At 45.4% G+C, this 23336-nt stretch overlaps 1 protein-coding gene across 1 annotated transcript; it reads right to left on the reverse strand.

Moving 5' to 3' along the window:
* Positions 1-216: 216 nt before the first annotated feature.
* Positions 217-23100, reverse strand: LOC110486550 (sphingosine kinase 1-like). The gene is made up of 5 exons (XM_021558242.3): positions 22554-23100; positions 11535-11684; positions 8939-9033; positions 8683-8798; positions 217-4141 (listed from the first exon to the last, which is right to left on the reverse strand). The coding sequence occupies exons 1-5, from the start codon at positions 22978-22980 to the stop codon at positions 3271-3273; spliced, it is 1659 nt and encodes a 552-aa protein (XP_021413917.3). The 5' UTR covers positions 22981-23100; the 3' UTR covers positions 217-3270.
* Between the last annotated feature and the right edge of the window lie 236 nt (positions 23101-23336).

The raw sequence follows: 23336 nt of genomic DNA on the forward strand, positions 1-23336 counted from the left end.
GAGATATAGTAGGCATGGAGAAATTGTGGTCAACTCTTGCTCCAGCCAGGTTCTCTATACCGGTCTCCTTAGTATAGGCCAACAAATGATATTATTTAGTGGTTACTCTCTCAACAGGTGGATATTTAGAATGGGTATCCACGGTTAGAGGTAGAGAAGCTGTCAGCAGTACTGACATTGGAACACTGCTGTCATAAAGATAAGATTAGTCTGGTCCTACAAGCAGAACTTTAATACACCCTCAAATACACAACACCTGTAATGGACAATATTAACCACTGGGTTATCATTTTCACTTTATATAAAAACAATTAACAGTGTTGATGAAAAGATGGCTGCTAATGATGAACAAGACAGAACTCTTGAAGAATTTGGGAATTGTATTACCATTCAGACAGTCGATACAGCATGATTCATGTATTTAGTTGTGGTTCTTACTAAATGAAACACTGGAAAAATATAGATCTCTCTCCTACACGGTAATGATGACATAAAAAATGACATGAATGCAATGAGAGGACTACAGCAGTTTTTGCATATTAATAACAGTACTATGATGTAGTCACTCCACAGTCCACCCTACCAGCCAAGGGTACAGGACAGAGAAGATAACAGTAGTTCAACACAATTGCAATTACTCCACTCAGATGTGTTGAGACCAGTTGTTTTTTGTACATATTACATAACAGTCACTAGGGTCAGCCAGGGTCAGCAGTGGATGTCCGCTTGTCTGTTCGGTTGAGGAGAGATGATACTCAGTATACACAGTCTAGCATGAGCTACCGTACCTGAGGTGATTCAAATGCAGGTTTTTGATATTCAGATGGAAATATGATTAGGAATTGATTATGAAGTGATTGTAGTTGAATTCAAAATGGCTCGTAATTGTTTTCATAACCTGGATACCAGTATGCTAGTGAATCAATGCTACCAAACATACAAAGAATGAAAGTGAGCTATCATAAGATTTTATACAGTACTACTGTTGTACCATAGAAACAAATGTGCAAGTACTTTGTCAGAACTTCCACCACTTACACTGCAATGACTGGTTAAGGTAAATCCACTAGGGGGACCCCTCCCACTGCATAAAGAGCAGTGAGGTGTCCCAGAACGGGCCACATTGAAAGAATTTCCATAGCTAATCTCTCAATTTGGATATGTGCTTTAACTTGTGTATGCATGGTCTATGACCTTGTCAACACCACCAGCAGAGCCTGACAAATGAGGATTAGGTAGGTAGATAGGTATGTATGGGGTAAAAGGTACCATACAGTATGTTTAATATTATAATAATAAATGATTTATCCTGCTTCCAGTCACTTTCTCTTAATCCCTGCCTACATTTTCTTATCTACCTCAAAACTCCAGTATCTCTGTACGTTGTAAATTTGGTACTGGCACTGACACTGTATATAGCTTCCTCTCTTCTTTCTTCTTTCTTGTGTTTTTCCCCCTTGTTTAATTTTTTTTTATTATACATATATATATATATATATACTCAGTATACACAGTCTAGCATGAGCTACCGTACCTGAGGTATATAATACTGCACTGTCGGGTAGGGCTTTCAAGTTAAGCATTTCACTGTACTTGTGCATGTGACAAATGAAACTTAAACTTGTATTTATCTAAAGGCATATCAAAGTCAGGTACAGGCACAGACATGGAAGATTGAAATCAGAATGGGAGAAGTTAATGTTACATCTGCAGTCAGCATACCTTCAGGTAGAGTCATTTTAAGCATCCTTTTAGATTCATTATACAGTACATTAAAACCCTTCCACCCATATGACATTTTGAGTCAAACCTAACCAAGTGTGTGCTCTAGGATTAGTTAAACCAGTAATTGTTATATCTCTGGGGTGAACCCGACCTGGCATGAACTGGTGCGAGTAGAACTGATGATAATGCTCACATTTGCGCTTGTGCACTAATGCTCCTGTGCACTAATGCTCCTGTGCACTAATGCTCCTGTGCACTAATTGCTCCTGTGCACTAATGCTCCTGTGCACTAATGCTCATCATCTCCACCCCGACAAGAAAAAGGCCCCAGTAGACAGCACAGCACTCTGGCCTGGTCGCTCCAACTCTTATTGATCGAGTCAATGTGCAAAACCCACTGACCCATGCAGTGCTGCGTAGTGCAAAGCCATGTTTCCCTTCTTAGTGTGTGCTTGGACAGAAAATAACATAAATATTTCTATTATTTTATCTACAATAAAACCGTTCATAAAAATCAACAATGTGCTGTATCTTCAACTGCTTGTAGTTCTATCCGCTAGTATTTTTCATTCACCCATAAAGCTTCAAAATAAGGACACATTAGGTGCTGATGGCTCCAACATCTTGTGAAGGAGGAGAGAGTACAACCTTAACACAGCTAGAAGGGGTCATATGTAGCAGACGAGACCATCCCCCTCCTTGCTGAGTGCTCCAGATCTGAAAGGGAGTGTCAAGCCTGTGTGTTTGTGTGTGTGTGTCAGGAAGAAGGTGGTCCAAGAAGCATGTTGGTTTGAGCTGCAGCAGCAGCAGGGTAGGAGACAGGCGAGATATATAAGAAGGTAACCTCAGCTGGCCAGGTTCCTGAACCTCCATGCTGCTTTAACACAACCTCACTAGCACCTAACCCCTTCCACCCCATCCATTAAACACGGAGGTAAAGGGGAGGTTTTCACTGGTGAGAGGGAGAAGAGTAACCTAATGTCATTGGTGGAGGTTTACAATGCTGCATTCTCCAACGTTGTGCTTCTCCATAGAGAACCTACATCCATGACTCGAACAGTATATCCTGAGGGGGGAAGGCCTTCATGTCAGGCCTGTGTCTCATCCTCCACAGAATGATTACCCCGGGGCTAGATAGCGGGCGTAGAGCTGGTTGCCTGCCACATCCTCGCGAGACAGAAGAATGTGCTTCTCTTCACTTGTATCACACTAATAAGTGTACACAAGGTACTCCACAGCCATGGGCCCCTCCCTACTAAACACACCGCTCACAAAACACTATCATACACACACACTCTTAGCTGAGACCATCCAGCTGCAAGAACATCCATGGCTTTGACCCTGAATGAAGCATGGAGAGGAAAGGGAGGGATCTCTAAACAACAGGACACAGAGATAGATACTGAATGTATCTGTAGAAAAAAAGAGGGGGGATTTTCCAAAGGCTGATATAATGTCTTTGGCACTTTGTATATACAGTAGACAGAGTAAGAAAGGGAGCAAGAAGTCAGAGCTGTGGGGAGGACAAACTCTCCAAGTAGATTCTCAGCCTGAGATGAGCCTGGCGATTCCTTCATGAACCTGGGCCTGTACTGGCCCGTACTCCACCATCTCCCCGTCCACAGTGATCGCTCCCTCGGGGGACAGAGGCTCCAGGCGAAAGGCCTTCACCCTCTCATACACAAGGTGTGGGCAGCCAATAGCCAGGTGCCCCCCTTTCTCCATGGTCATGAAGAGTGTGAGCAGAGCTAGTCTGGAGATGCCTGCACGCACATACAACAGGTGGATGAAGCCGTCGTCTGCCGCGGCACCAGGGGCGGCAAACAGGTCCTCAGCCAAGTGGGACTGGAACATGGCCAATACCAGTACAAAGTCTTCCTCCTTCACTACTGTCCAATGATCAGGCACCGGCTGCTCCAGGTCTGCTAGGAGCGAGTCAGGAGGCCCCTTCTGGTTGACTGGTTGGGGCTCGGTCCTCATGGTTGTGTTGGCAATGTTGGAGGAGTTGTGGGCGGTGTTGTGGTTGGAGTTTGTGCTGTGGTTGGAGTTTGTGATGTGGTTGTGGCGAGAGTTCTGATTGGGGGAGCTGTTGGGCCCACAGGGTAGAGAGGAGCAGAGGGAGGAGTTCTGGGGTGTGAAGGGAGGAGCAGGCAGGTATGCCAGCCTACCTTGATATACTTTGAGGGAGGCCAGGCGCATCAGCGTACCCACCAGGAATCGCATGGGGCCAACGAGGCGGTACTTCTCGCTCTCAATGTCGACGTCGGCCACGAAGCCCCAGGCCAGGGAGAGGAAGGAGAAGATGCGCTGGCTGGAGGCCAGGTGGACAGAGACCAGGTCGAGCCGAGTCACCAGGCCTTTACACAGCAGGAAGCCACAGCTCAGCAGCAGCTCCTTACCCCAGGCCGGGGGAGACCTGCAGGGAGTAGCAGTCAGCTCACAGTAGACTGAGGCAGTTAGGTATCAGTCTGTGGTTCAATTGAGCCGGAGCTACTCATTCAATTAAAAGTAATGACGCTAACCCTAACTCTAGAATGGTAATACATTGTACTTACAGCAGTAACCCTAACCCTCGCCATAACCCTAACCCTAGGTTCATGTCCACAAGCCGGTTAAATCCTAATCCCATTGTTTTTAAGTAACTGTCCAGTGAAAATCTCACTTTTAAATTCATATTCTGCTAACTCATACCCAAATAATGTTGTTGACTCGTCCTATACTCGTTTTTGTGGCCAAAGTACAACTAGGAGAAAAACTCAAAAGTGACTGTTTCAAAAATGCTTGCTATCTCCTCATAGAGTATGATGTCATACTCCTGAGGAGGATGAGCTGGCCAATCAGCAGTTTACTCACATTAATATTTGTAATGACCGGTACACTGTACACCCACACCATTCTGTTGTTGGGGTATGCCCACACCATTCCAACACAGAAAAGCTGTTTTTAACATTCTTAATTTTTTTTTTGTTGGAAGGAACACTATTTAACTCATATTGTAATTAATTATAGGTCATATTTCATAGAGATCTGGAAACACTGGACAGTTACAGTACTTTAAACATAACCATCTTCACTGTCTGACTGTAAGATAACGGGGTTAGTGTTGAACTGGGGTGTGGACATGAAACTAGGGTAAGGGTTGTGGCTAGGGTAAGGGTTGTGGCTAGGGTAAGGGATGTGGCTAGGGTAAGGGTTGTGGCTAGGGTAATAGTTGTGGCTAGGGTAAGGGTTGTGGCTAGGGTAAGGGATGTGGCTAGGGTAAGGGTTGTGGCTAGGGTAATGGTTGTGGCTAGGGTAAGGGATGTGGCTAGGGTAAGGGTTGTGGCTAGGGTAAGGGTTGTGGCTAGGCTAAAGGGTTGTGGCTAGGGTAAGGGATGTGGCTAGGGTAATGGTTGTGGCTAGGGCAAGGGTTGTATCTAGGGTAATGGATGTGGCTAGGGTACGGGATGTGGCTAGGGTAAGGGATGTGGCTAGTGTAAGGGTTGTGGCTAGGGTAAGGGATGTGGCTAGGATAAGGGATGTGGCTGGGGTAAGGGATTTGGCTAGGGTAAGGGTTGTGGCTAGGGTAAGGGTTGTGGCTAGGGTAAGGGTTGTGGCTAGGTTGTGACTAGGGTAAGGGTTGTGGCTAGGGTAAGGGTTGTGGCCATGTTGTGGCTAGGGTAAGGGTTGTGGCTAGGGTAATGGTTGTGGCTAGGGTAATGGTTGTGGCTAGGGTAAGGGATGTGGCTAGGGTAAGGGATGTGGCTAGGGTAAGGGTTGTGGCTAGGGTAAGGGTTATGGCTAGGGTAAGGGTTATGGCTAGGGTAAGGGATGTGTTTAGTGTAAGGGTTGTGGCTAGAGTAATGGTTGTGGCTAGGGTAAGGGATGTGGCTAGGGTAAGGGTTGTGGCTAGGGTAATGGTTGTGGCTAAGGTAATGGTTGTGGATACGGTAAGGGATGTGGGTAGGGTGAGGGATGTGGCTAGGGTAAGGGTTGTGGCTAGGGTAAGGGTTGTGGCCATGTTGTGGCTAGGGTAAGGGTTGTGGTTAGGGTAAGGGTTGTGGCTAGGGTAAGGGATATGGCTAGGGTAAGGGATGTGGCTAGGGTAAGGGATGTGGCTAGGGTAAGGGATGTGGCTAGGGTAAGGGTTGTGGCTAGGGTAAGGGTTGTGGCTAGGGTAAGGGATGTGTTTAGTGTAAGGGTTGTGCTAGAGTAAGGGCTGTAACTAGAGTAAGGGTTGTGGCTAGGGTAAGGGATGTGGCTAGGGTAATGGTTGTGGCTAAGGTAATGGTTGTGGATAGGGTAAGGGATGTGGCTAGGTTGTGACTAGGATAAGGGTTGTGGCTAGGGTAAGGGTTGTGGCTAGGGTAAGGGTTGTGGCCATGTTGTGGCTAGGGTAAGGGTTGTGGCTAGGGTAATGGTTGTGGCTAGGGTAATGGTTGTGGCTAGGGTAAGGGATGTGGCTAGGTTGTGACTAGGGTAAGGGTTGTGACTAGGGTAAGGGTTGTGGCTAGGGTAAGGGTTGTGGCTAGGGTAAGGGTTGTGGCTAGGGTAAGGGTTATAGCTAGGGTAAGGGTTATGGCTAGGGTAAGGGATGTGTTTAGTGTAAGGGTTGTGGCTAGAGTAAGGGTTGTGGCTAGAGTAAGGGTTGTGGCTAGGGTAAGGGATGTGGCTAGGGTAATGGTTGTGGCTACGGTAATGGTTGTGGTTACGGTAAGGGATGTGGGTAGGGTGAGGGATGTGGCTAGGGTAAGGGTTGTGGCTAGGGTAAGGGTTGTGGCCATGTTGTGGCTAGGGTAAGGGTTGTGGCTAGGGTAAGGGTTGTGGCTAGGGTAAGGGATGTGGCTAGGGTAAGGGATGTGGCTAGGGTAAGGGATGTGGCTAGGGTAATGGTTGTGGCTAGGGTAATGGTTGTGGCTAGGTTGTGACTAGGGTAAGGGTTGTGGCTAGGGTAAGGGTTGTGGCTAGGGTAAGGGTTGTGTCTAGGTTGTGACTAGGGTAAGGGTTGTGGCCATGTTGTGGCTAGGGTAAGGGTTGTGGTTAGGGTAAGGGTTGTGGCTAGGGTAATGGTTGTGGCTAGGGTAATGGTTGTGGCTAGGGTAAGGGATGTGGCTAGGGTAATGGTTATGGCTAGGGTAATGGTTGTGGCTAGGGTAATGGTTGTGGCTAGGGTAAGGGATGTGGCTAGGTTGTGACTAGGGTAAGGGTTGTGGCTAGGGTAAGGGTTGTGGCTAGGGTAAGGGTTGTGTCTAGGTTGTGACTAGGGTAAGGGTTGTGGCCATGTTGTGGCTAGGGTAAGGGTTGTGGTTAGGGTAAGGGTTGTGGCTAGGGTAATGGTTGTGGCTAGGGTAATGGTTGTGGCTAGGGTAAGGGATGTGGCTAGGGTTAGGGTTGTGGCTAGGGTAAGGGATGTGGCTAGGGTAAGGGTTGTGGCTAGGGTAAGGGATGTGTTTAGTGTAAGGGTTGTGGCTAGGGTAAGGGTTGTGGCCATGTTGTGGCTAGGGTAAGGGATGTGGCTAGGGTAAGGGATGTGGCTAGGGTAAGGGATGTGGCTAGGGTAAGGGATGTGGCTAGGGTAATGGTTGTGGCTAGGGTAAGGGATGTGGCTAGGGTTAGGGTTGTGGCTAGGGTAAGGGATGTGGCTAGGGTAAGGGTTGTGGCTAGGGTAAGGGATGTGTTTAGTGTAAGGGTTGTGGCTAGGGTAAGGGTTGTGGCCATGTTGTGGCTAGGGTAAGGGATGTGGCTAGGGTAAGGGATGTGGCTAGGGTAAGGGATGTGGCTAGGGTAAGGGATGTGGCTAGGGTAAGGGTTGTGGCTAGGGTAATGGTTGTGGCTACGGTAATGGTTGTGGATACGGTAAGGGATGTGGGTAGGGTGAGGGATGTGGCCATGTTGTGGCTAGGGTAAGGGTTGTGGCTAGGGTAAGGGTTGTGGCTAGGGTAAGGGATGTGGCTAGGGTAAGGGATGTGGCTAGGGTAAGGGTTGTGGCTAGGGTAATGGTTGTGGCTAAGGTAATGGTTGTGGATACGGTAAGGGATGTGGGTAGGGTGAGGGATGTGGCTAGGGTAAGGGTTGTGGCTAGGGTAAGGGTTGTGGCTAGGGTAAGGGATGTGGCTAGGGTAAGGGATGTGGCTAGGGTAAGGGATGTGGCTAGGGTAAGGGATGTGGCCAGGGTAAGGGATGTGGCTAGGGTAAGGGATGTGTTTAGTGTAAGGGTTGTGGCTAGGGTAATGGTTGTGGCTAGGGTAATGGTTGTGGCTAGGGTAATGGTTGTGGCTATGTTGTGGCTAGGGTAAGGGTTGTGGCTAGGGTAAGGGATGTGGCTAGAGTAAGGGTTGTGGCTAGGGTAAGGGATGTGGCTAGGGTAAGGGATGTGGCTAGGGTAAGGGATGTGTTTAGGGTAAGGGTTGTGGCTAGGGTAAGTGTTGTGGCTAGGGTAATGGTTGTGGCTAGGGTAATGGTTGTGGCTAGGGTAATGGTTATTGGTTATGGCTAGGGTAATGGTTGTGGCGAGGGTAATGGTGTGGCTAGGGTTAGCTTGGTTGGGTTGAACAGGGGTGTTAGGGTTAGGGTTGTTCATAGGTTGCAAAGCTTTATTCAACTCGCTGTGTATTTTGTTGTTGTTTTTCTGTTGACATTGTATATTTAGGGGGCTCCAGCAGTAATAAAAGCGGTCCAGACACTACCTCAGTAGTAGTCCACTGAATTTCCAGTTGCTCTAGAACCCATTACATCACTCCATTAAAAGTAGCTATCAGCAACCGTCAAATAATGACTCTCCTTGGACTTTATGAAGTTTGAAGCTGAAGCAGACACTATCTCTCTCCCTTGTCTCTCGAGAAATGTGCCTAATCTGCCCAGTCAGATAATTACATCCATAGAAAAGGGATAAATCACCTTCTTTGTCCAGGCCAGTTTTCCTATTGCTTTCCATTCTACTGTACTCTATCCATTTAAATGTCTCATTAGTGGACTTACTTAGTGTAGTGGTGGACAGAGGCTGCCAGGGCATTGCCCGAGCCCCCTGGTAAGATGCCCAGTGGGGTCTGGATGGCCTCCTCCCAGTCCTCTCTCTCCAGAAGACCATTCAACACCTGACCGGACAGGCAAACACACACAAACAGCGAGAGTTGTATCCCACAAACCCCACTGCTTATTCAAACAGTCTTAGGGAAACTTTAGACAAGTTATCTATGCTGGAAACGTGTTCATGCAGTGTCTATACTTGGCGCACCTCGAACAGCAGCCCGTCTCCTGACAGGATGACCAGAGCGTCCCACTGTGACAGATCAGTCTCTCTCACCAGGTCCCTCGCATGGTTCTGGTGCTCTATGGGAGACAGAGAGAAACACAATGAGAAGGAGGGAGGAGAAGGAGGGAGGAAAGAGAGCGAGAATAAGGTCCGAGAGATGGCCTCCCTTCACCAGAAGCCCCCAGGGAGGGATCAGTGGGATGGGAGAGAAAAGGGATTCAATTTCCCTCTATCAGTCCATACATATCATTAGACCGTGCAGTGGCTATTCAACTGGCCAATGGCAGTCTTCAAAGCAGCAGGCCTTAGTGCAAACATCTGCCACTGCTGTGATAGTTAATGTGACGACTGGGGCCGACTCTGTTTGTTTAGTGGAGTTTTATTGGAGATGTCCTTGAGACAGTCGCGCTGCAGGGGGTCTTATTGGATCCCCCCTAAGCACACTGTCTAGCACCATTCTGCCAGCTGAGACTTGTGTTCTGCAGCAAACATCAGCTCTGCTAAAGGCAGTACTGTGCTTGTTTGTTATTGCAATTGTGTGTGTCTATGCCTGTGTCTCTGTGGGTGTGTTGAGGCATTGTCATCACAAGGGCATTACTTTTCTGCTTGAGTTACCGTATGTGTTGAGGTTTGAAAAATGACCGGACGACATTACTACATCCACCCCCCCTCTCCTCCTCTTATCCTCCTCTCCTAGCATAACATGTACCTGTCCCCTAGCCCTCCCTCACCCACTGAGTTTCCTTTAAGTCCATGCTGTTTGGTATGTATGGGAAAACTGAGAGCGGAGTGATGTGGTCCTGTGCTGTCAGGCAGAGGGAGGCTGCTGCGGCTGACTCAGCACTGCTGGTTGGAGGCTGAGGCTGCACTTCCCAGCCCTCTCCTTATTCACAGGGTCACTGCCACACACAAACACACATAGGCAGGAGCTACCTCACCATCTCTTGACTTTCTGGATTTTACGTAATCGTCTCTTCTGATGAGCTATAGCTTGGTAGCTACTCTTTGTTAATGTGATATGAACCAAGGTCCCTTTTGTGTTAGGATGATACCGCATGCCCAATATAACGTTTTTTTGCTCTCAGTTCCTGAATACATAGCTACTTGAACATTGAACTGTTTTCCACATGTGCTCCCTCAGTTTCTGAGGGAGACACACACATGCAGGTGCACACAAGCACATGAACACACACCACAGAAAACCCCCAGATTCACCCCCTCGCTGAAAGACGATCCTCTCAGAGTGCCTTAGTCCTCTGGCATAGACTAGTAGATGACATGATAGTTCTGCAGGGCTCCATTCCCTAAGTGGAGGTAGGCAGGGCAGCGAGGTGGCGCTGGTTAATCCACTCAGACAGGCTAGCTACAGTACCCAGGCAGGGCAGCGAGGTGGCGCTGGTTAATCCACTCAGACAGGCTAGCTACAGTACCCAGGCAGGGCAGCGAGGTGGCGCTGGTTAATCCACTCAGACAGGCTAGCTACAGTACCCAGGCAGGGCAGCGAGGTGGCGCTGGTTAATCCACTCAGACAGGCTAGCTACAGTACCCAGGCAGGGCAGCGAGGTGGCGCTGGTTAATCCACTCAGACAGGCTAGCTACAGTACCCAGGCAGGGCAGCGAAGTGGCGCTGGTTAATCCACTCAGACAGGCTAGCTACAGTACCCAGGCAGGGCAGCGAGGTGGCGCTCGTTAATCCACTCAAACAGGCTAGCTACAGTACCCAGGCAGGGCAGCGAGGTGGCGCTGGTTAATCCACTCAGACAGGCTAGCTACAGTACCCAGGCAGGGCAGCGAGGTGGCGCTGGTTAATCCACTCAGACAGGCTAGCTACAGTACCCAGGCAGGGCAGCGAGGTGGCGCTGGTTAATCCACTCAGACAGGCTAGCTACAGTACCCAGGCAGTGGAGGGAAGCAGCGCTAGCTGAGAGAGCCTCTGGTGACATATTCTCCCAGCTCCCAGCATCGTCACGCCGAACGTCGGTAATTATCCTGCCTTTTTTCACCACCATGCAGATGCTAACCTTCCCCATGTCCCCTGGGACTGAACTCACTCTTTCTCCTCTCTCTCTCTGTTCTCTCCTTTTTCAGTTGTTTCAAAGATTAAGAAGGCATTGAACAACTCATAGGTGTCTTGGTGATGGTTTGTAACGCTGGCAGAGATAGTTTCTTGTCAGCTATACTGGGTGATGGTGAAGTATAGGTGGTGGTGTTAATGTGTAGCTGAAGTGATTTTTAAAAGTCTTTCTGGCTCCTTGGATTGTTCCTGCTTGCTCAAAGATACCTTACTTTTTTTCAGTGAAAGGTTATGCAGAGTTCAGTGACTTTGAACTCATTGCTACTGTTAGTGAAAAGCAGTTGAGAGTATATAATACTGGGAGCAGGGGATCCAACAAGGCAGTGCAGTCAAACACTGTGTGTGTGTGTGTGTGTGTGTGTGTGTGTGTGTGTGTGTGCGTGCGTGCGTGCGTGCGTGCACGTGTGCATGTGTGTGTGTGTATGCAATCAGGGCAGTGAGATAATAGGGTTCAAGCAGGTAGGTGTGTAAGGGACTGAGTGTTGACCAGTGTGTGGGACTGACCAGTGATGACCAATGTGTAGGGGACTGAAGCCTCGGTGAGCATGGGCTCGATTTGCCCGGAGAAAAGCTGGAGAGCCTGGCCCCGCCCACTCTGGGGGTTCACCAGAACCATGACCCTGCAGGGCCGCCGTAGCTCATAATACTTCACATCTGAGAGAGAGAGAGAGAGAGAGAGAGAGAGAGAGAGAGAGAGAGAGAGAGAGAGAGAATAGAAAAAGAGAGCAATAGAGTGAGAGATGTAGATAAACAAGAGGGAAGAAGGAATAGTTTGTGAGTTGGTATTCTCAAGCTGTCAAGGGAAGAATTGCTCCACTCTCCATTGTCTTCCAAAATGTTTTTCTGACATCAATCTCAGACATGTCAAACAGGTTATGAACGGAGTCTCTACCCTCTAGATCCCTTGGCAGAAAAACAGTGTTAAAAAAATAGCATTAAACAGTGATGCCAAGGGCAGTGACACCATTCACTCACAGATGGTGCTTGACGTTATTGTTTTTGTGACCCACTTATTTTCCCCCAGAAATGTAAGTCTAACAAAACATATGCCACCTCAAGTCATTCCCCTAATGTTGAAGTTGAAGATATGCTCCGGAACATTGGCGAATACTAAGTATTTTTTAAACCTCCCGCTTTGGGCTGGATGTGTCAATCTGCAGTTTTGCCTAAATTAGCCACAAATCCCTAATTTGAAAGCAACAGTTTTTCTGTGCTGCGCAATTTCCCTACATTTTCCCACAGGTGGGCCAGCCCCTTAGCAATTTGAGTTCCAGCCAATGAGCTTCAGCCCCTCACAATTTGAGTGAAAGCTAGCAAGATGCACACAGAGCAGAGCGAGAGAGAAAGCAATGATGTGGTGCACATTCTGCACATACAGTGCCTTGCGAAAGTATTCGGCCCACTTGAACTTTGCGACCTTTTGCCACATTTCAGGCTTCAAACATAAAGATATAAAACTGTATTTTTTTGTGAAGAATCAACAACAAGTGGGACACAATCATGAAGTGGAACGACATTTATTGGATATTTCAAACTTTTTTAACAAATCAAAAACTGAAAAATTGGACGTGCAAAATTATTCAGCCCCTTTACTTTCAGTGCAGCAAACTCTCTCCAGAAGTTCAGTGAGGATCTCTGAATGATCCAATGTTGACCTAAATGACTAATGATGATAAATACAATCCACCTGTGTGTAATCAAGTCTCCGTATAAATGCACCTGCACTGTGATAGTCTCAGAGGTCTGTTAAAAGCGCAGAGAGCATCATGAAGAACAAGGAACACACCAGGCAGGTCCGAGATACTGTTGTGAAGAAGTTTAAAGCCGGATTTGGATACAAAAAGATTTCCCAAGATTTAAACATCCCAAGGAGCACTGTGCAAGCGATAATATTGAAATGGAAGGAGTATCAGACCACTGCAAATCTACCAAGACCTGGCCGTCCCTCTAAACTTTCAGCTCATACAAGGAGAAGACTGATCAGAGATGCAGCCAAGAGGCCCATGATCACTCTGGATGAACTGCAGAGATCTACAGCTGAGGTGGGAGACTCTGTCCATAGGACAACAATCAGTCGTATATTGCACAAATCTGGCCTTTATGGAAGAGTGGCAAGAAGAAAGACATTTCTTAAAGATATCCATAAAAAGTGTCGTTTAAAGTTTGCCACAAGCCACCTGGGAGACACACCAAACATGTGGAAGAAGGTGCTCTGGTCAGATGAAACCAAAATTGAACATTTTGGCAACAATGCAAAACGTTATGTTTGGCGTAAAAGCAACACAGCTGAACACACCATCCCCACTGTCAAACATGGTGGTGGTAGCATCATGGTTTGGGCCTGCTTTTCTTCAGCAGGGACAGGGAAGATGGTTAAAATTGATGGGAAGATGGATGGAGCCAAATACAGGACCATTCTGGAAGAAAACCTGATGGAGTCTGCAAAAGACCTGAGACTGGGACAGAGATTTGTCTTCCAACAAGACAATGATCCAAAACATAAAGCAAAATCTACAATGGAATGGTTCAAAAATAAACATATCCAGGTGTTAGAATGGCCAAGTCAAAGTCCAGACCTGAATCCAATCGAGAATCTGTGGAAAGAACTGAAAACTGCTGTTCACAAATGCTCTCCATCCAACCTCACTGAGCTCGAGCTGTTTTGCAAGGAGGAATGGGAAAACATTTCAGTCTCTCGATGTGCAAAACTGATAGAGACATACCCCAAGCGACTTACAGCTGTAATCGCAGCAAAAGGTGGCGCTACAAAGTATTAACTTAAGGGGGCTGAATAATTTTGCACGCCCAATTTTTCAGTTTTTGATTTGAAATATCCAATAAATGTCGTTCCACTTCATGAATGTGTCCCACTCGTTGTTGATTCTTCACAAAAAAATACAGTTTTATATCTTTATGTTTGAAGCCTGAAATGTGGCAAAAGGTCGCAAAGTTCAAGGGGGCCGAATACTTTCGCAAGGCACTGTAAGTGAGGTAACACAATTTTCGGGGACCACTTTTGGCTCATGAGTGCTACTTTCAGAACTACTGGCTAAAAAGTATACAAAAGTACCAGAGAATTTATTTAATAATGCTACTCTGTTATGATCTGTCTGGTTATCTTTAGAATTATTACCAGACACCAACGGAATAATTAAAAGCTGGCAGAACTTGTTCAGATGTTGCAGAGCGCCATGAGAGATAATTTCAGAGACAGTAATTTTTAACTCAGGATGAACTCCTAGCCTCTGATACTGTAGTTACTATAGATGTCCTTGTCTTTCTGCACAGGGGACACTGTCTTCTCAGAGGCCATAGTAAATCATAAGAGAGATTTAGGGCTGTCCCCGACAAAAACAAATCTTAGTCGAGAGTCGTCTGTTCTTTCGACCAATAGATTGTTCCAAATTTATAAACATCTATTTTTCCATTTATAGACACACCCTATGTTTGAATAAAATCAACTATATGCAGGCTACTTGGCTTGTCTGATGCTTTAAGCACTGCGATTAAAAATGAAGACACACAAATGACTGAAGAGGAAGCCAGAGATCAATAAGCCTAACCTGTTCCTGACCCGACCCTCCTCTTCTCGCTGCTGCTGGGCTCTGCAGATTCTGCCATTATGCTCCTGAAGTTGCCAGTAATAGAATACACCAGCGGTTGGCAGCCTTTTCCATTTGGAGTGCCAAGTTATCATACCATTTCTCCTGATCTGCGTGCCAGTTATGATTTTCATATGCACATATTCATGGAACAGTTTAATTGAATTTATATTAAAGTCCTCATGTCTCGAAATCAATGTCATGTAGTTAATCACAATTCTATCTAAATTACAATTATTAAAATCAAAAAATTACTTCTATTGCCATTGCCAATATGTAAAAATATCCTGGGCTCTCAGAGTTTCCCAAACAGACACAGCTGTAGGCTATTTGCGCAAGGGATAAGAAGTAATCAGGCAGGCCTATTTTATGATGTTACAACTGGATCAGAGCCTGAGATTTTTTCACCCTTTCATGCTGAGTGGTTATCAAAAGGGAGTGAATTTTTCAATTAGGATACGTTAAGGAACTATTGTCATTCTCAATGGATGTAAAAACAGACTTTGTTTATTTGCTGTTTGAGGTGAAGGAAAAATGACTTTTGAGAAGCTCCACAGTGATGGTGAGTTAAGACAATCAGAAATAGTATCAGATCCCCAAATGGGCACATTTATAGGTCTACATTTGTGCGCAGGCCAGGTAGCCTAGGCCTACTTCTATGTGTAATCAAGTATTTACTCAAGATTGACAGGAGCGCTTCAAATAAAAGACAGTGAATAAATTGACAGCTCGGAAATTGAATGAAATAAACCAAAACTTAGGTTGTGCACTCTGCCAACAATGTTTGGTAAGACTGTAATAATAATATAGTTTTTAGCTTACAGCACCTGGTATTTCCAGGCGATCTCCTGTCTCAGTACTAACCAGGCCCGACCCTGAACAGGCGGTATGGTCACAAGCATATTTTGTTTACCCTGTTTTCTCCCCAAATTAGGTCCCATGGCTCATCTCTGCAACTCCTCAATTTGCTCGGGAGAGGCGAAGGTCCTCCGAAACATGACCCATCTGGCCACCTACTTCTTATTACACTGCTCACTTAACCTGGATGTCAGCCGCACCATGACCGGAGTCAGCTTGCAGGCGCCTGGCCCTGTCACACAGAGTTGCTAGAGCACGATGAGCCAAGGGAAGCCGCACCAGTCAAACCTTCCATACCCCGGATGGCTAATTGTGAGCAGTCCTATGGGGTTCCCGGTCACGGCCGGTTGTGACACAGCCTGGGATCGAACCCCGGGCTGTAGTGATGCCTCAGTAATGCCTCAGTGCTTGTGATGTGATGCCTCAGTGCTTTTTGACCGCTGTGCCACCCAGGACCTGTAATTATGACAAGATATTGAATGCATTAACATAAATTACCATAACTAAACAAACATTCCAAATGAGAAATTATGGTAATTAACGGTAAATGTACTATTGGTGATACTGTGGTCTGCCATCCCTGCGGCCTCAAAATGGATTAGTCCACATAATTAAAAATATATATATTTGCCACTGCTCGACTAAAAAAATCTTGGTCAAGCAACAGCCTATCGACCAAACAATCGACCAATCGACTAATTGGGGTCATCTTTACAGAGATTACACTTGTTTGTGGTTATGAGTAGTACTTCAGACGCAAATTAACCCTGTCAGACATTATCAGTACCGGATCAAGGTTGGCAGTTGAGCATCATCCTCTGAACCCTGCATATACCACATGCGGTAGCATCTACCCACCAGTGAGTGTGAGTCCGGTTCTGCTGGGCATTGGGACCGGTCCCATGGGCCTAATTGGACCCCTGGGAGCAGTGAAACAGCCATCGCGCTGCCCTGTAAATTCCATCCTGTAGCCTCATGCCAACAGGACTGGCACCAGTACACCCTTACCCTGCTGTGCCACTGTCCCTCCACACAAGGCCCCTCTGTCTGGTTCATGCCCAGTGCCGTCTGAGCGGAAATGGCCTCTCTTGTCCCTGCCTAGAAATCCAATTACCAGCCGGCTGACCTGGAGTGGCACCTCCTACTCATTTGGCTCCTGTGCAGGGACAGCAGAGGTACCGAAAAATCTCAAAGTGTGGTGTGAAACCATCAGAAAGAGCAGTATTAAGACAGTATCAAAACACAGTCTTGCTAACTCTTCCCCATTCATACAAAGGGTTGCCATTGTATTTTTTTCTTCACACTACACAATGTGGCTTTTATACACAAAAGGCTATGACTACATGTCTTTCAGACACAATGGTGGATGCTGCCGTTTGGTACATAACTTTTAGAGTGCGTTTTTCCACTCAAGTGAGGTCAAAAATGAGCTCTATAAAATGCTCTCAATACAATGAGCCAAATAAAGGCTTCGATAAAACAGTTCAGGGATGACAGAACAATCGCTGCCTCCTCAGGGGTCAAAGCCAATGCTGTAGTCCTTGTGCCTCAAATACAGAGGCGGTTTAACATCCTCCCCTGACAGCTTGTGAGTAGGAATTCAGCACCGCCTTTACCACCACAGAACATGAGATATTTCCATGTAAGCAATGTCATGCTCTTCTGTATTCTGCTGTGTTTCCTGTCTCCTGACTCCTTCAGTCTCCTTTAGCAGTACATTAATGGTTGCTTGGGGCTAAAACTAAAGACGCAAACTAGACGTTGGCCTACTCATTAACTTGGTAACGTTACTTTCAAACATAGGGCCTCCCATTGCTTCAGCTCCCAGAAGCCTCAGAGTATATGTTGAGGAAGCATTTCCATGGTTCCTGGGTCAATAAGAGGTGTGCTCACAGGTGATCTAATCAGTCAAAAACTGGTTATCATTATTAGGTCTATCTTGGGTATGGAAAACATATTGAGTTGACATTAAAAGAAGTGTATGTTTGTGCACCTATGGACTGCAACTAGAAATACTGTATAGCTCTGTGTTTCACTTATCACAGGAAAAAAAAACTCCTTCACATGGATACAGCACGAAAGCAAAGCTATCCAAATTGAAGTTGGTTATCAGAGCTTGATAGTTACAAAGGTTTCAGTAGCAGTCATACAGGGTTCATTATAGCATTGTTTACACCTTGCGCTAACATGTGATCTGATCAATATGATCCAATGTGATCAAGGTTTGTCGTGTCTACACATTGTATTAAAATGTGTCTCTTATCCGTTCACTGTGTCCGCATTGTGACCAGATTAGCTGGTGCCTCCCTGTAAGCAAATTATTTGACAGATATTCTTTCAAAATAACATGAATGTATTTATTTTAAGACAATTACTGGTGGCGTAAATCAATGGTGGTATCTGTCAATGATGTTTGAGGCTGGTATAATGATCATTTAAATAGTTTGACCATTCCAGATCTGTTTACACTTGACTGATATCCAGACACAATCCGTGCCTGACTACCTCAGGAAGATCTGATTACAATCAAATCACAATGTGTCTTTTCATCGTCTACACCTGTCTAAAGATGTGGGCACAATCAGAATACTGACAAGTTCAGGACACAAGGCGCATGTTAGAACTAGGTATGAACAGGGCTTCTGTTTCAGTTGGTTACAGAAACAGTGAGGACCCTAAATGAAGAGCCAGCTCAATCTTGTTTTTGATTTAATAATTAAAGCTTTGATGCCCATTCCCTAAGTCATATTTTGTAACATGCTGCCCAGAGTCATTTCTGCGGAAACAACCTTTTAGGTACTGTGTGTGTGTGTGTGTGTGTGTGTGTGTGTGTGTGTGTGTGTGTGTGTGTGTGTGTGTGTGTGTGTGTGTGTGTGTGTGTGTGTGTGTGTGTGTGTGAGGCTGTGGTTAAGGGCCTGTGGGCAGATGTGACCCTGACTCATGCTGAAGGGCTGTCTGACAAGCAAGCTAGTGTGTGTGTTTCTCTGAGGAAAAGGGTAAACCGAGAGGTGGGGTGGCTGAGTAAGTGTGAGTACTAACAAAGTACTGAGGCTGGGATCAAATTAACGGAACTGATTAACTGATCAACTTTGTTGTGTATAATCAATCTACTACTAAAGCAATAAATATAGTATTACCAAACACATGAATTTAGAACATAATATCTCTCATTATGTCCACACATTATTGCATTATTGCTTTAACACATCATTATAAGTGAAAACTAGCCAGAACACTGAGGAAAATAAAAGACAATGTTGGTAGAAATGGCTTTAAGTGAAAGCTTGCTGTCTCAGGTGTTCCCAAGGTGTAACACTGCCTCCATGACTCAGACATAGCTGGCATATCTGCAAACAAGCTTGAGTGAGTCCAAGATTAGGTTTGGGGGTTAGACACCCAGCCCACAGAGGTAGAGCCAGGGGCTCTGACAGCCTGTCACAGGCAGGCCTGTCTGAGGGAGCAGAGAGGGAGACGAGGGCCCCCGGGGAACATCCTGGCTGGGGTGAGAGGCCACGGATGTAGCAGGGGCACCGTTCAGCTCTTGTCTCCATCACTGAGAGACACTGTGGCGCCAGCAGAGCATTGGGCCGTAGGGCGATATCACAGTGACAGATACATACCCTCTCTGTGGAACACACACAGAGAGACAACATTTAAAGTTTTAAAGCTAATTTCCTGCAATTTTACACATTTTGCCATGGCTTAAGTCATGTTCTTATGCTATCTGAGTGACTCAAACATTATAACAAAATCAATGGGGGCCATAACATTTTTTGAATTTTAGATTCTCCCAGAGTTTTTATTTTGGTGATTGTTAGTTATCAAAGATGATCTTATTTAAAAATATATAGGTCCATTATCTTTTCTGCATACTTCATATCTGGGTTTAGTCGTTTAAGTTCACACTGAAAACGTTTTACCTTCGTGAAAGTCAACCCTGTCAAAAGTTAAAAAATGCAGACATTCATTTCATGGTACCTCTAAGCATTGCAAATAGCAGGATATTAACTTCCATGGCCTTTGATGTGCAAAGATACATCACATTGTTTGAGGATTTCATTATTTACGCCTCATTCAGTCGGTTATGACCTGGCTGTGACAGGAACTGAATGGTAGACTGCAGATACTTAAACACACACTGTGCAGTCCTTACCCAGTCAAGCTGTGACTGAACCACAATATACTTTTTTTTAAAGGAATATCTAGCATCTACAGTTTCAACAAAATGATGTGGTATTTATTACGCACTGAAAGTGTCTGATAGCTTTCCCTAAACATTAACCTTACAGCAAAAAAAGCAATTGCCTTCTTAATCGAACCTATCCAGCTGCATCACCAGATAAAATGAAATGAATTAACATAAATATCCCTTCAGGGATTAGTCAGTCTCTGACTTTCATACTTTCATACACCCTCTAGAACAGGGATTAGTCAGTCCCTCTGACTTTCATACACCCTCTAGAACAGGGATTAGTCAGTCCCTCTGACTTTCATACACCCTCTAGAACAGGGATTAGTCAGTCCCTCTGACTTTCATACACCTTCTAGAACAGGGATTAGTCGGTCCCTCTGACTTTTATACACCCTCTGACTTTCATACACCCTCTGTCCCTCTGATTTTCATACATTAAGGTCACTCCCCTCACCCGGTTGTCTAGGTCTTAATTGAAAGGCAAAACAAAAACCTGCAGACACTAGGCCCTCCATGGGATGAGTTTGACACCCCTGCTCTAGAACAAGGAATTAATGTGGCATATTTTGTTGCATCTATTAGCGTCCCATTACTCATTTAAAATACATAATATATTCTGTTGAATACTGTATTATTGTCTGGCCCGAATCTTGAATGCTAAAAAAAACGTATCAATTAATGATATCATTGCATTATGCAGTAGTCACTGTACTACAGATGGAGAAGCCTTCTTGTACTAGAGCAGGAATCCTGAGTCATGCCACAGTTCATCAGTTGTTAGCATTTCAATGGCTTATCATCAGTGGCTATCGATAGACACTTCATTAATATGTGCGAATTGACATTTTAAAAATGTACTTTACTGGCTTTTGAAGTCCAGCAGGCCAGAGAGAATGCTACCAGTTACCTCTCAGGTCAGGTTACCATCTGTCTTCTTGGCAAAGCTCTGAAACTCCAACTCCTGCTGGCTCCAGGCCTAAGGTGCAACTCACACAAAGACCCTTGTCTCAGTTGCCTTGGACACCTAAAGGGCAATTCACGGGGCGACCTCATTCCTTATTCCACCAACACCTGACTCCATTTCTGGCAACCAACATTCCAAATCCGTCACTGCCAAATCAAATATCCGTTTCCTCTAGAACTATGCCACTGAGGGGTCTAGAGAGTGCCCCTAAGCATGGGCCCCTAAGCATGGGCCCCTAAGCATGGGCCCCTAAGCAGATAATAGGCAGGCACCCCTGTTTTATGGACAATTATCTTCACTCTGTGTAATGGGGAATATTTAAGATGAATAAAGTAGCTATTCAGTTAAGATAATTAACACAATGCTTAGCATATGTATATGTTTTCCCGTTCTGTAATACATGATTTCCAGTGCTCTATTTATGATACTCATTTGTGTAGGGGTTGATGGTCACTAGACCTGTCACTGAATGTTATGGATTGTTCTCATATCGTTCGATAGTGATTGATGCCAGAGCTACTGAAGAAACAAGGACTAGGGACACAATGACATTATGAACACTGTGTGATTCTGTATTTTGACTTCATACAAGGCTCTCGGGCTGATGTTTAGAGAATATCTGATTAATATATAAGTGCCTTCTCAGAGAAGGACCGTTAGACATTTTTTATGTTTCTATGCGGGAGGGTGTCTCCTTGTTGCAACTTAAACCGAATAGATGTATGATTGACTAAATCCTCGACAGCTCTCCCTTTTATTCAGATGGAAATTGCCTTACATTCTGCCTATTTAGGCCCTTGGCACATGCACTCCTATCTCATTTGTGTGACTGTTCTTGTCTATCAGCGTATCAGTGTTTTGTTCCTTGTCATGTTCTATGTTTTTGTGTGGAAACCAGGAAGAATAGCTGCTGCTTCGCAAGAGCTAATGGGGATCCGAATAAACCAATAAAACCAATCTAATAATGCAATTTAATGAAGCACATATTAATGTGAGACATTTAATCTTGTAGCAATAACTTGGATAAACTCAATTCAAAAAATGTGTGATATTTTGACATTTATATTTTGACAGAATGTCAGCATAATATTTTGCATATGGCTCTCCCTGTGGCAACTTCATCCACACTAAATGATCTCCTAAGTGAATGATAACTGGGTAATTAGCATCAGCAGCACTCTGTTTCATGTTCAGAACAGATTCAGTAGGGTCAGTCGGGTCTCTGCACATGGACCTAAGTCTATGACATGGACTGAAGATTTCAAAAGCAGGCATTTGAATACGGTTGTGTTGTAATAAGGTTTTTCCTGATCCAAGACAACCTGCATAAGCACCATTAGTTGAAAAACGATGAGTTCAATCACTTGAGTACTTGGGTTCAGCAATGTTGCTTTTGGGATGACTTAATTACCCCTTACAAATTATACAGAAATTTCACAGTTGCAAATCTATGCAAATGATTTCACCCTGAGAAGGGTAACTGGCAGTCATCCTCACACAACAGGTAATGCTGGTTTCCAGGACATTCCATTTCCTTCTCCAAGCTTACCCAGTCAGTTGGCACTTAAGCCTATCATATTCTATAGAAACCGAGTAAGCAGGTTGTGAATTACTGGACCTTAGGTGCAGTATGGGATAAAGGTGATGGAAAGTTACCCTCACATTTTGAACTGAATTTATAAGCCCCATTTCCCTGGGCAGAGTATACAATTCCTCCTAAATAAATGAGGAAAAATATAGACCCACAGTATATGGCAATGATGACAGACTTTTCAGATTATCCATATAAAGAGCCTAAAGTTTGATGCTGTTTGGCTAAATTAAATTAGAACCTACGCCCTCATCAAACATAACTATACCAGAAAGAAACAACTGTTTTATTTCAACTATGCAGCCTTGCTTCTCACCATGTCTTCGGGGTATCTGGCGGATAGAAGCCTCTCTGATGGCACGCGCCCATCTCTCTGCCTCTTGAAGATTAGTGAGAGGGTCCTGGACCATTGCGACCCGAAAGCACTGCTCTACTTTCTGCCGGGCCATGCCTGTGCTTATCCATCGCCTCTTGAACGGGTAGAAATAGGCTGTAAAGAACGCCCCAACATCCGCTTCGTCCTCCACTTTATAAGCCAGGCAGCCAAGACAGTCAGCTAAATGGAAAACCACCTCATCCTGTCCAGGTGACGATGAGATCTTTTGAATAGTGAGAGCACTCTCAGTCAAACTCACAGAATATCTGACCTTTGCGTTGAGCGAGTCCGTGAATTCTCCATAAAGCCCTTCCACGACACCATTGCGCTGCCGGGATGGGTCAGGTTCGGCGATGTCGTTATCCATCCCGTGGACGATGTGATCCGCAGATCGACGTGCGGTTGATGAGGATGACTGCGCCTGTCTGCCCCTGCCTGTTTGACTGCTGTTGGACCCGGAGTCAACCAGCTATTTTCCGTGTTGAAAGGTCTCTCCCTAGTGACTAAAAGGGGAATCACACACGGAGAAATGAAAGTTAGACAAGGTGCCCCATGTCAGGAATCCACCTCTTCTCATTGAATATAATAAATATTTTGCATCTTGAGCAAATATTACCATAACCCATTTTGCTGCAGGCTACTGGTTACATTGTTGATCAGTTAGGCCTATTTACCGCTTTGCTATTTACCTCGTGGATAATGAATTAGCTAGGCTACTTCAAG

This window comes from Oncorhynchus mykiss, chromosome 13 (assembly GCF_057628025.1).
Source record: "Oncorhynchus mykiss isolate SJ-2025 chromosome 13, ASM5762802v1, whole genome shotgun sequence".
NCBI classification, from domain to species: domain Eukaryota; kingdom Metazoa; phylum Chordata; class Actinopteri; order Salmoniformes; family Salmonidae; genus Oncorhynchus; species Oncorhynchus mykiss.

Coding starts and splice junctions, on each gene's coding strand:
- LOC110486550 (XM_021558242.3), bottom strand. CDS start 22,980: ATGGATAACGACATCGCCGAACCTGACCCATCCCGGCAGCGCAATGGT. Junction 11,685..22,553: donor CCAGATACCCCGAAGACATG/GTGAGAAGCAAG, acceptor TCTCTCTCTCAG/ATGTGAAGTATTATGAGCTA. Junction 8,799..8,938: donor GAGACGGGCTGCTGTTCGAG/GTGCGCCAAGTA, acceptor CTGTCCGGTCAG/GTGTTGAATGGTCTTCTGGA.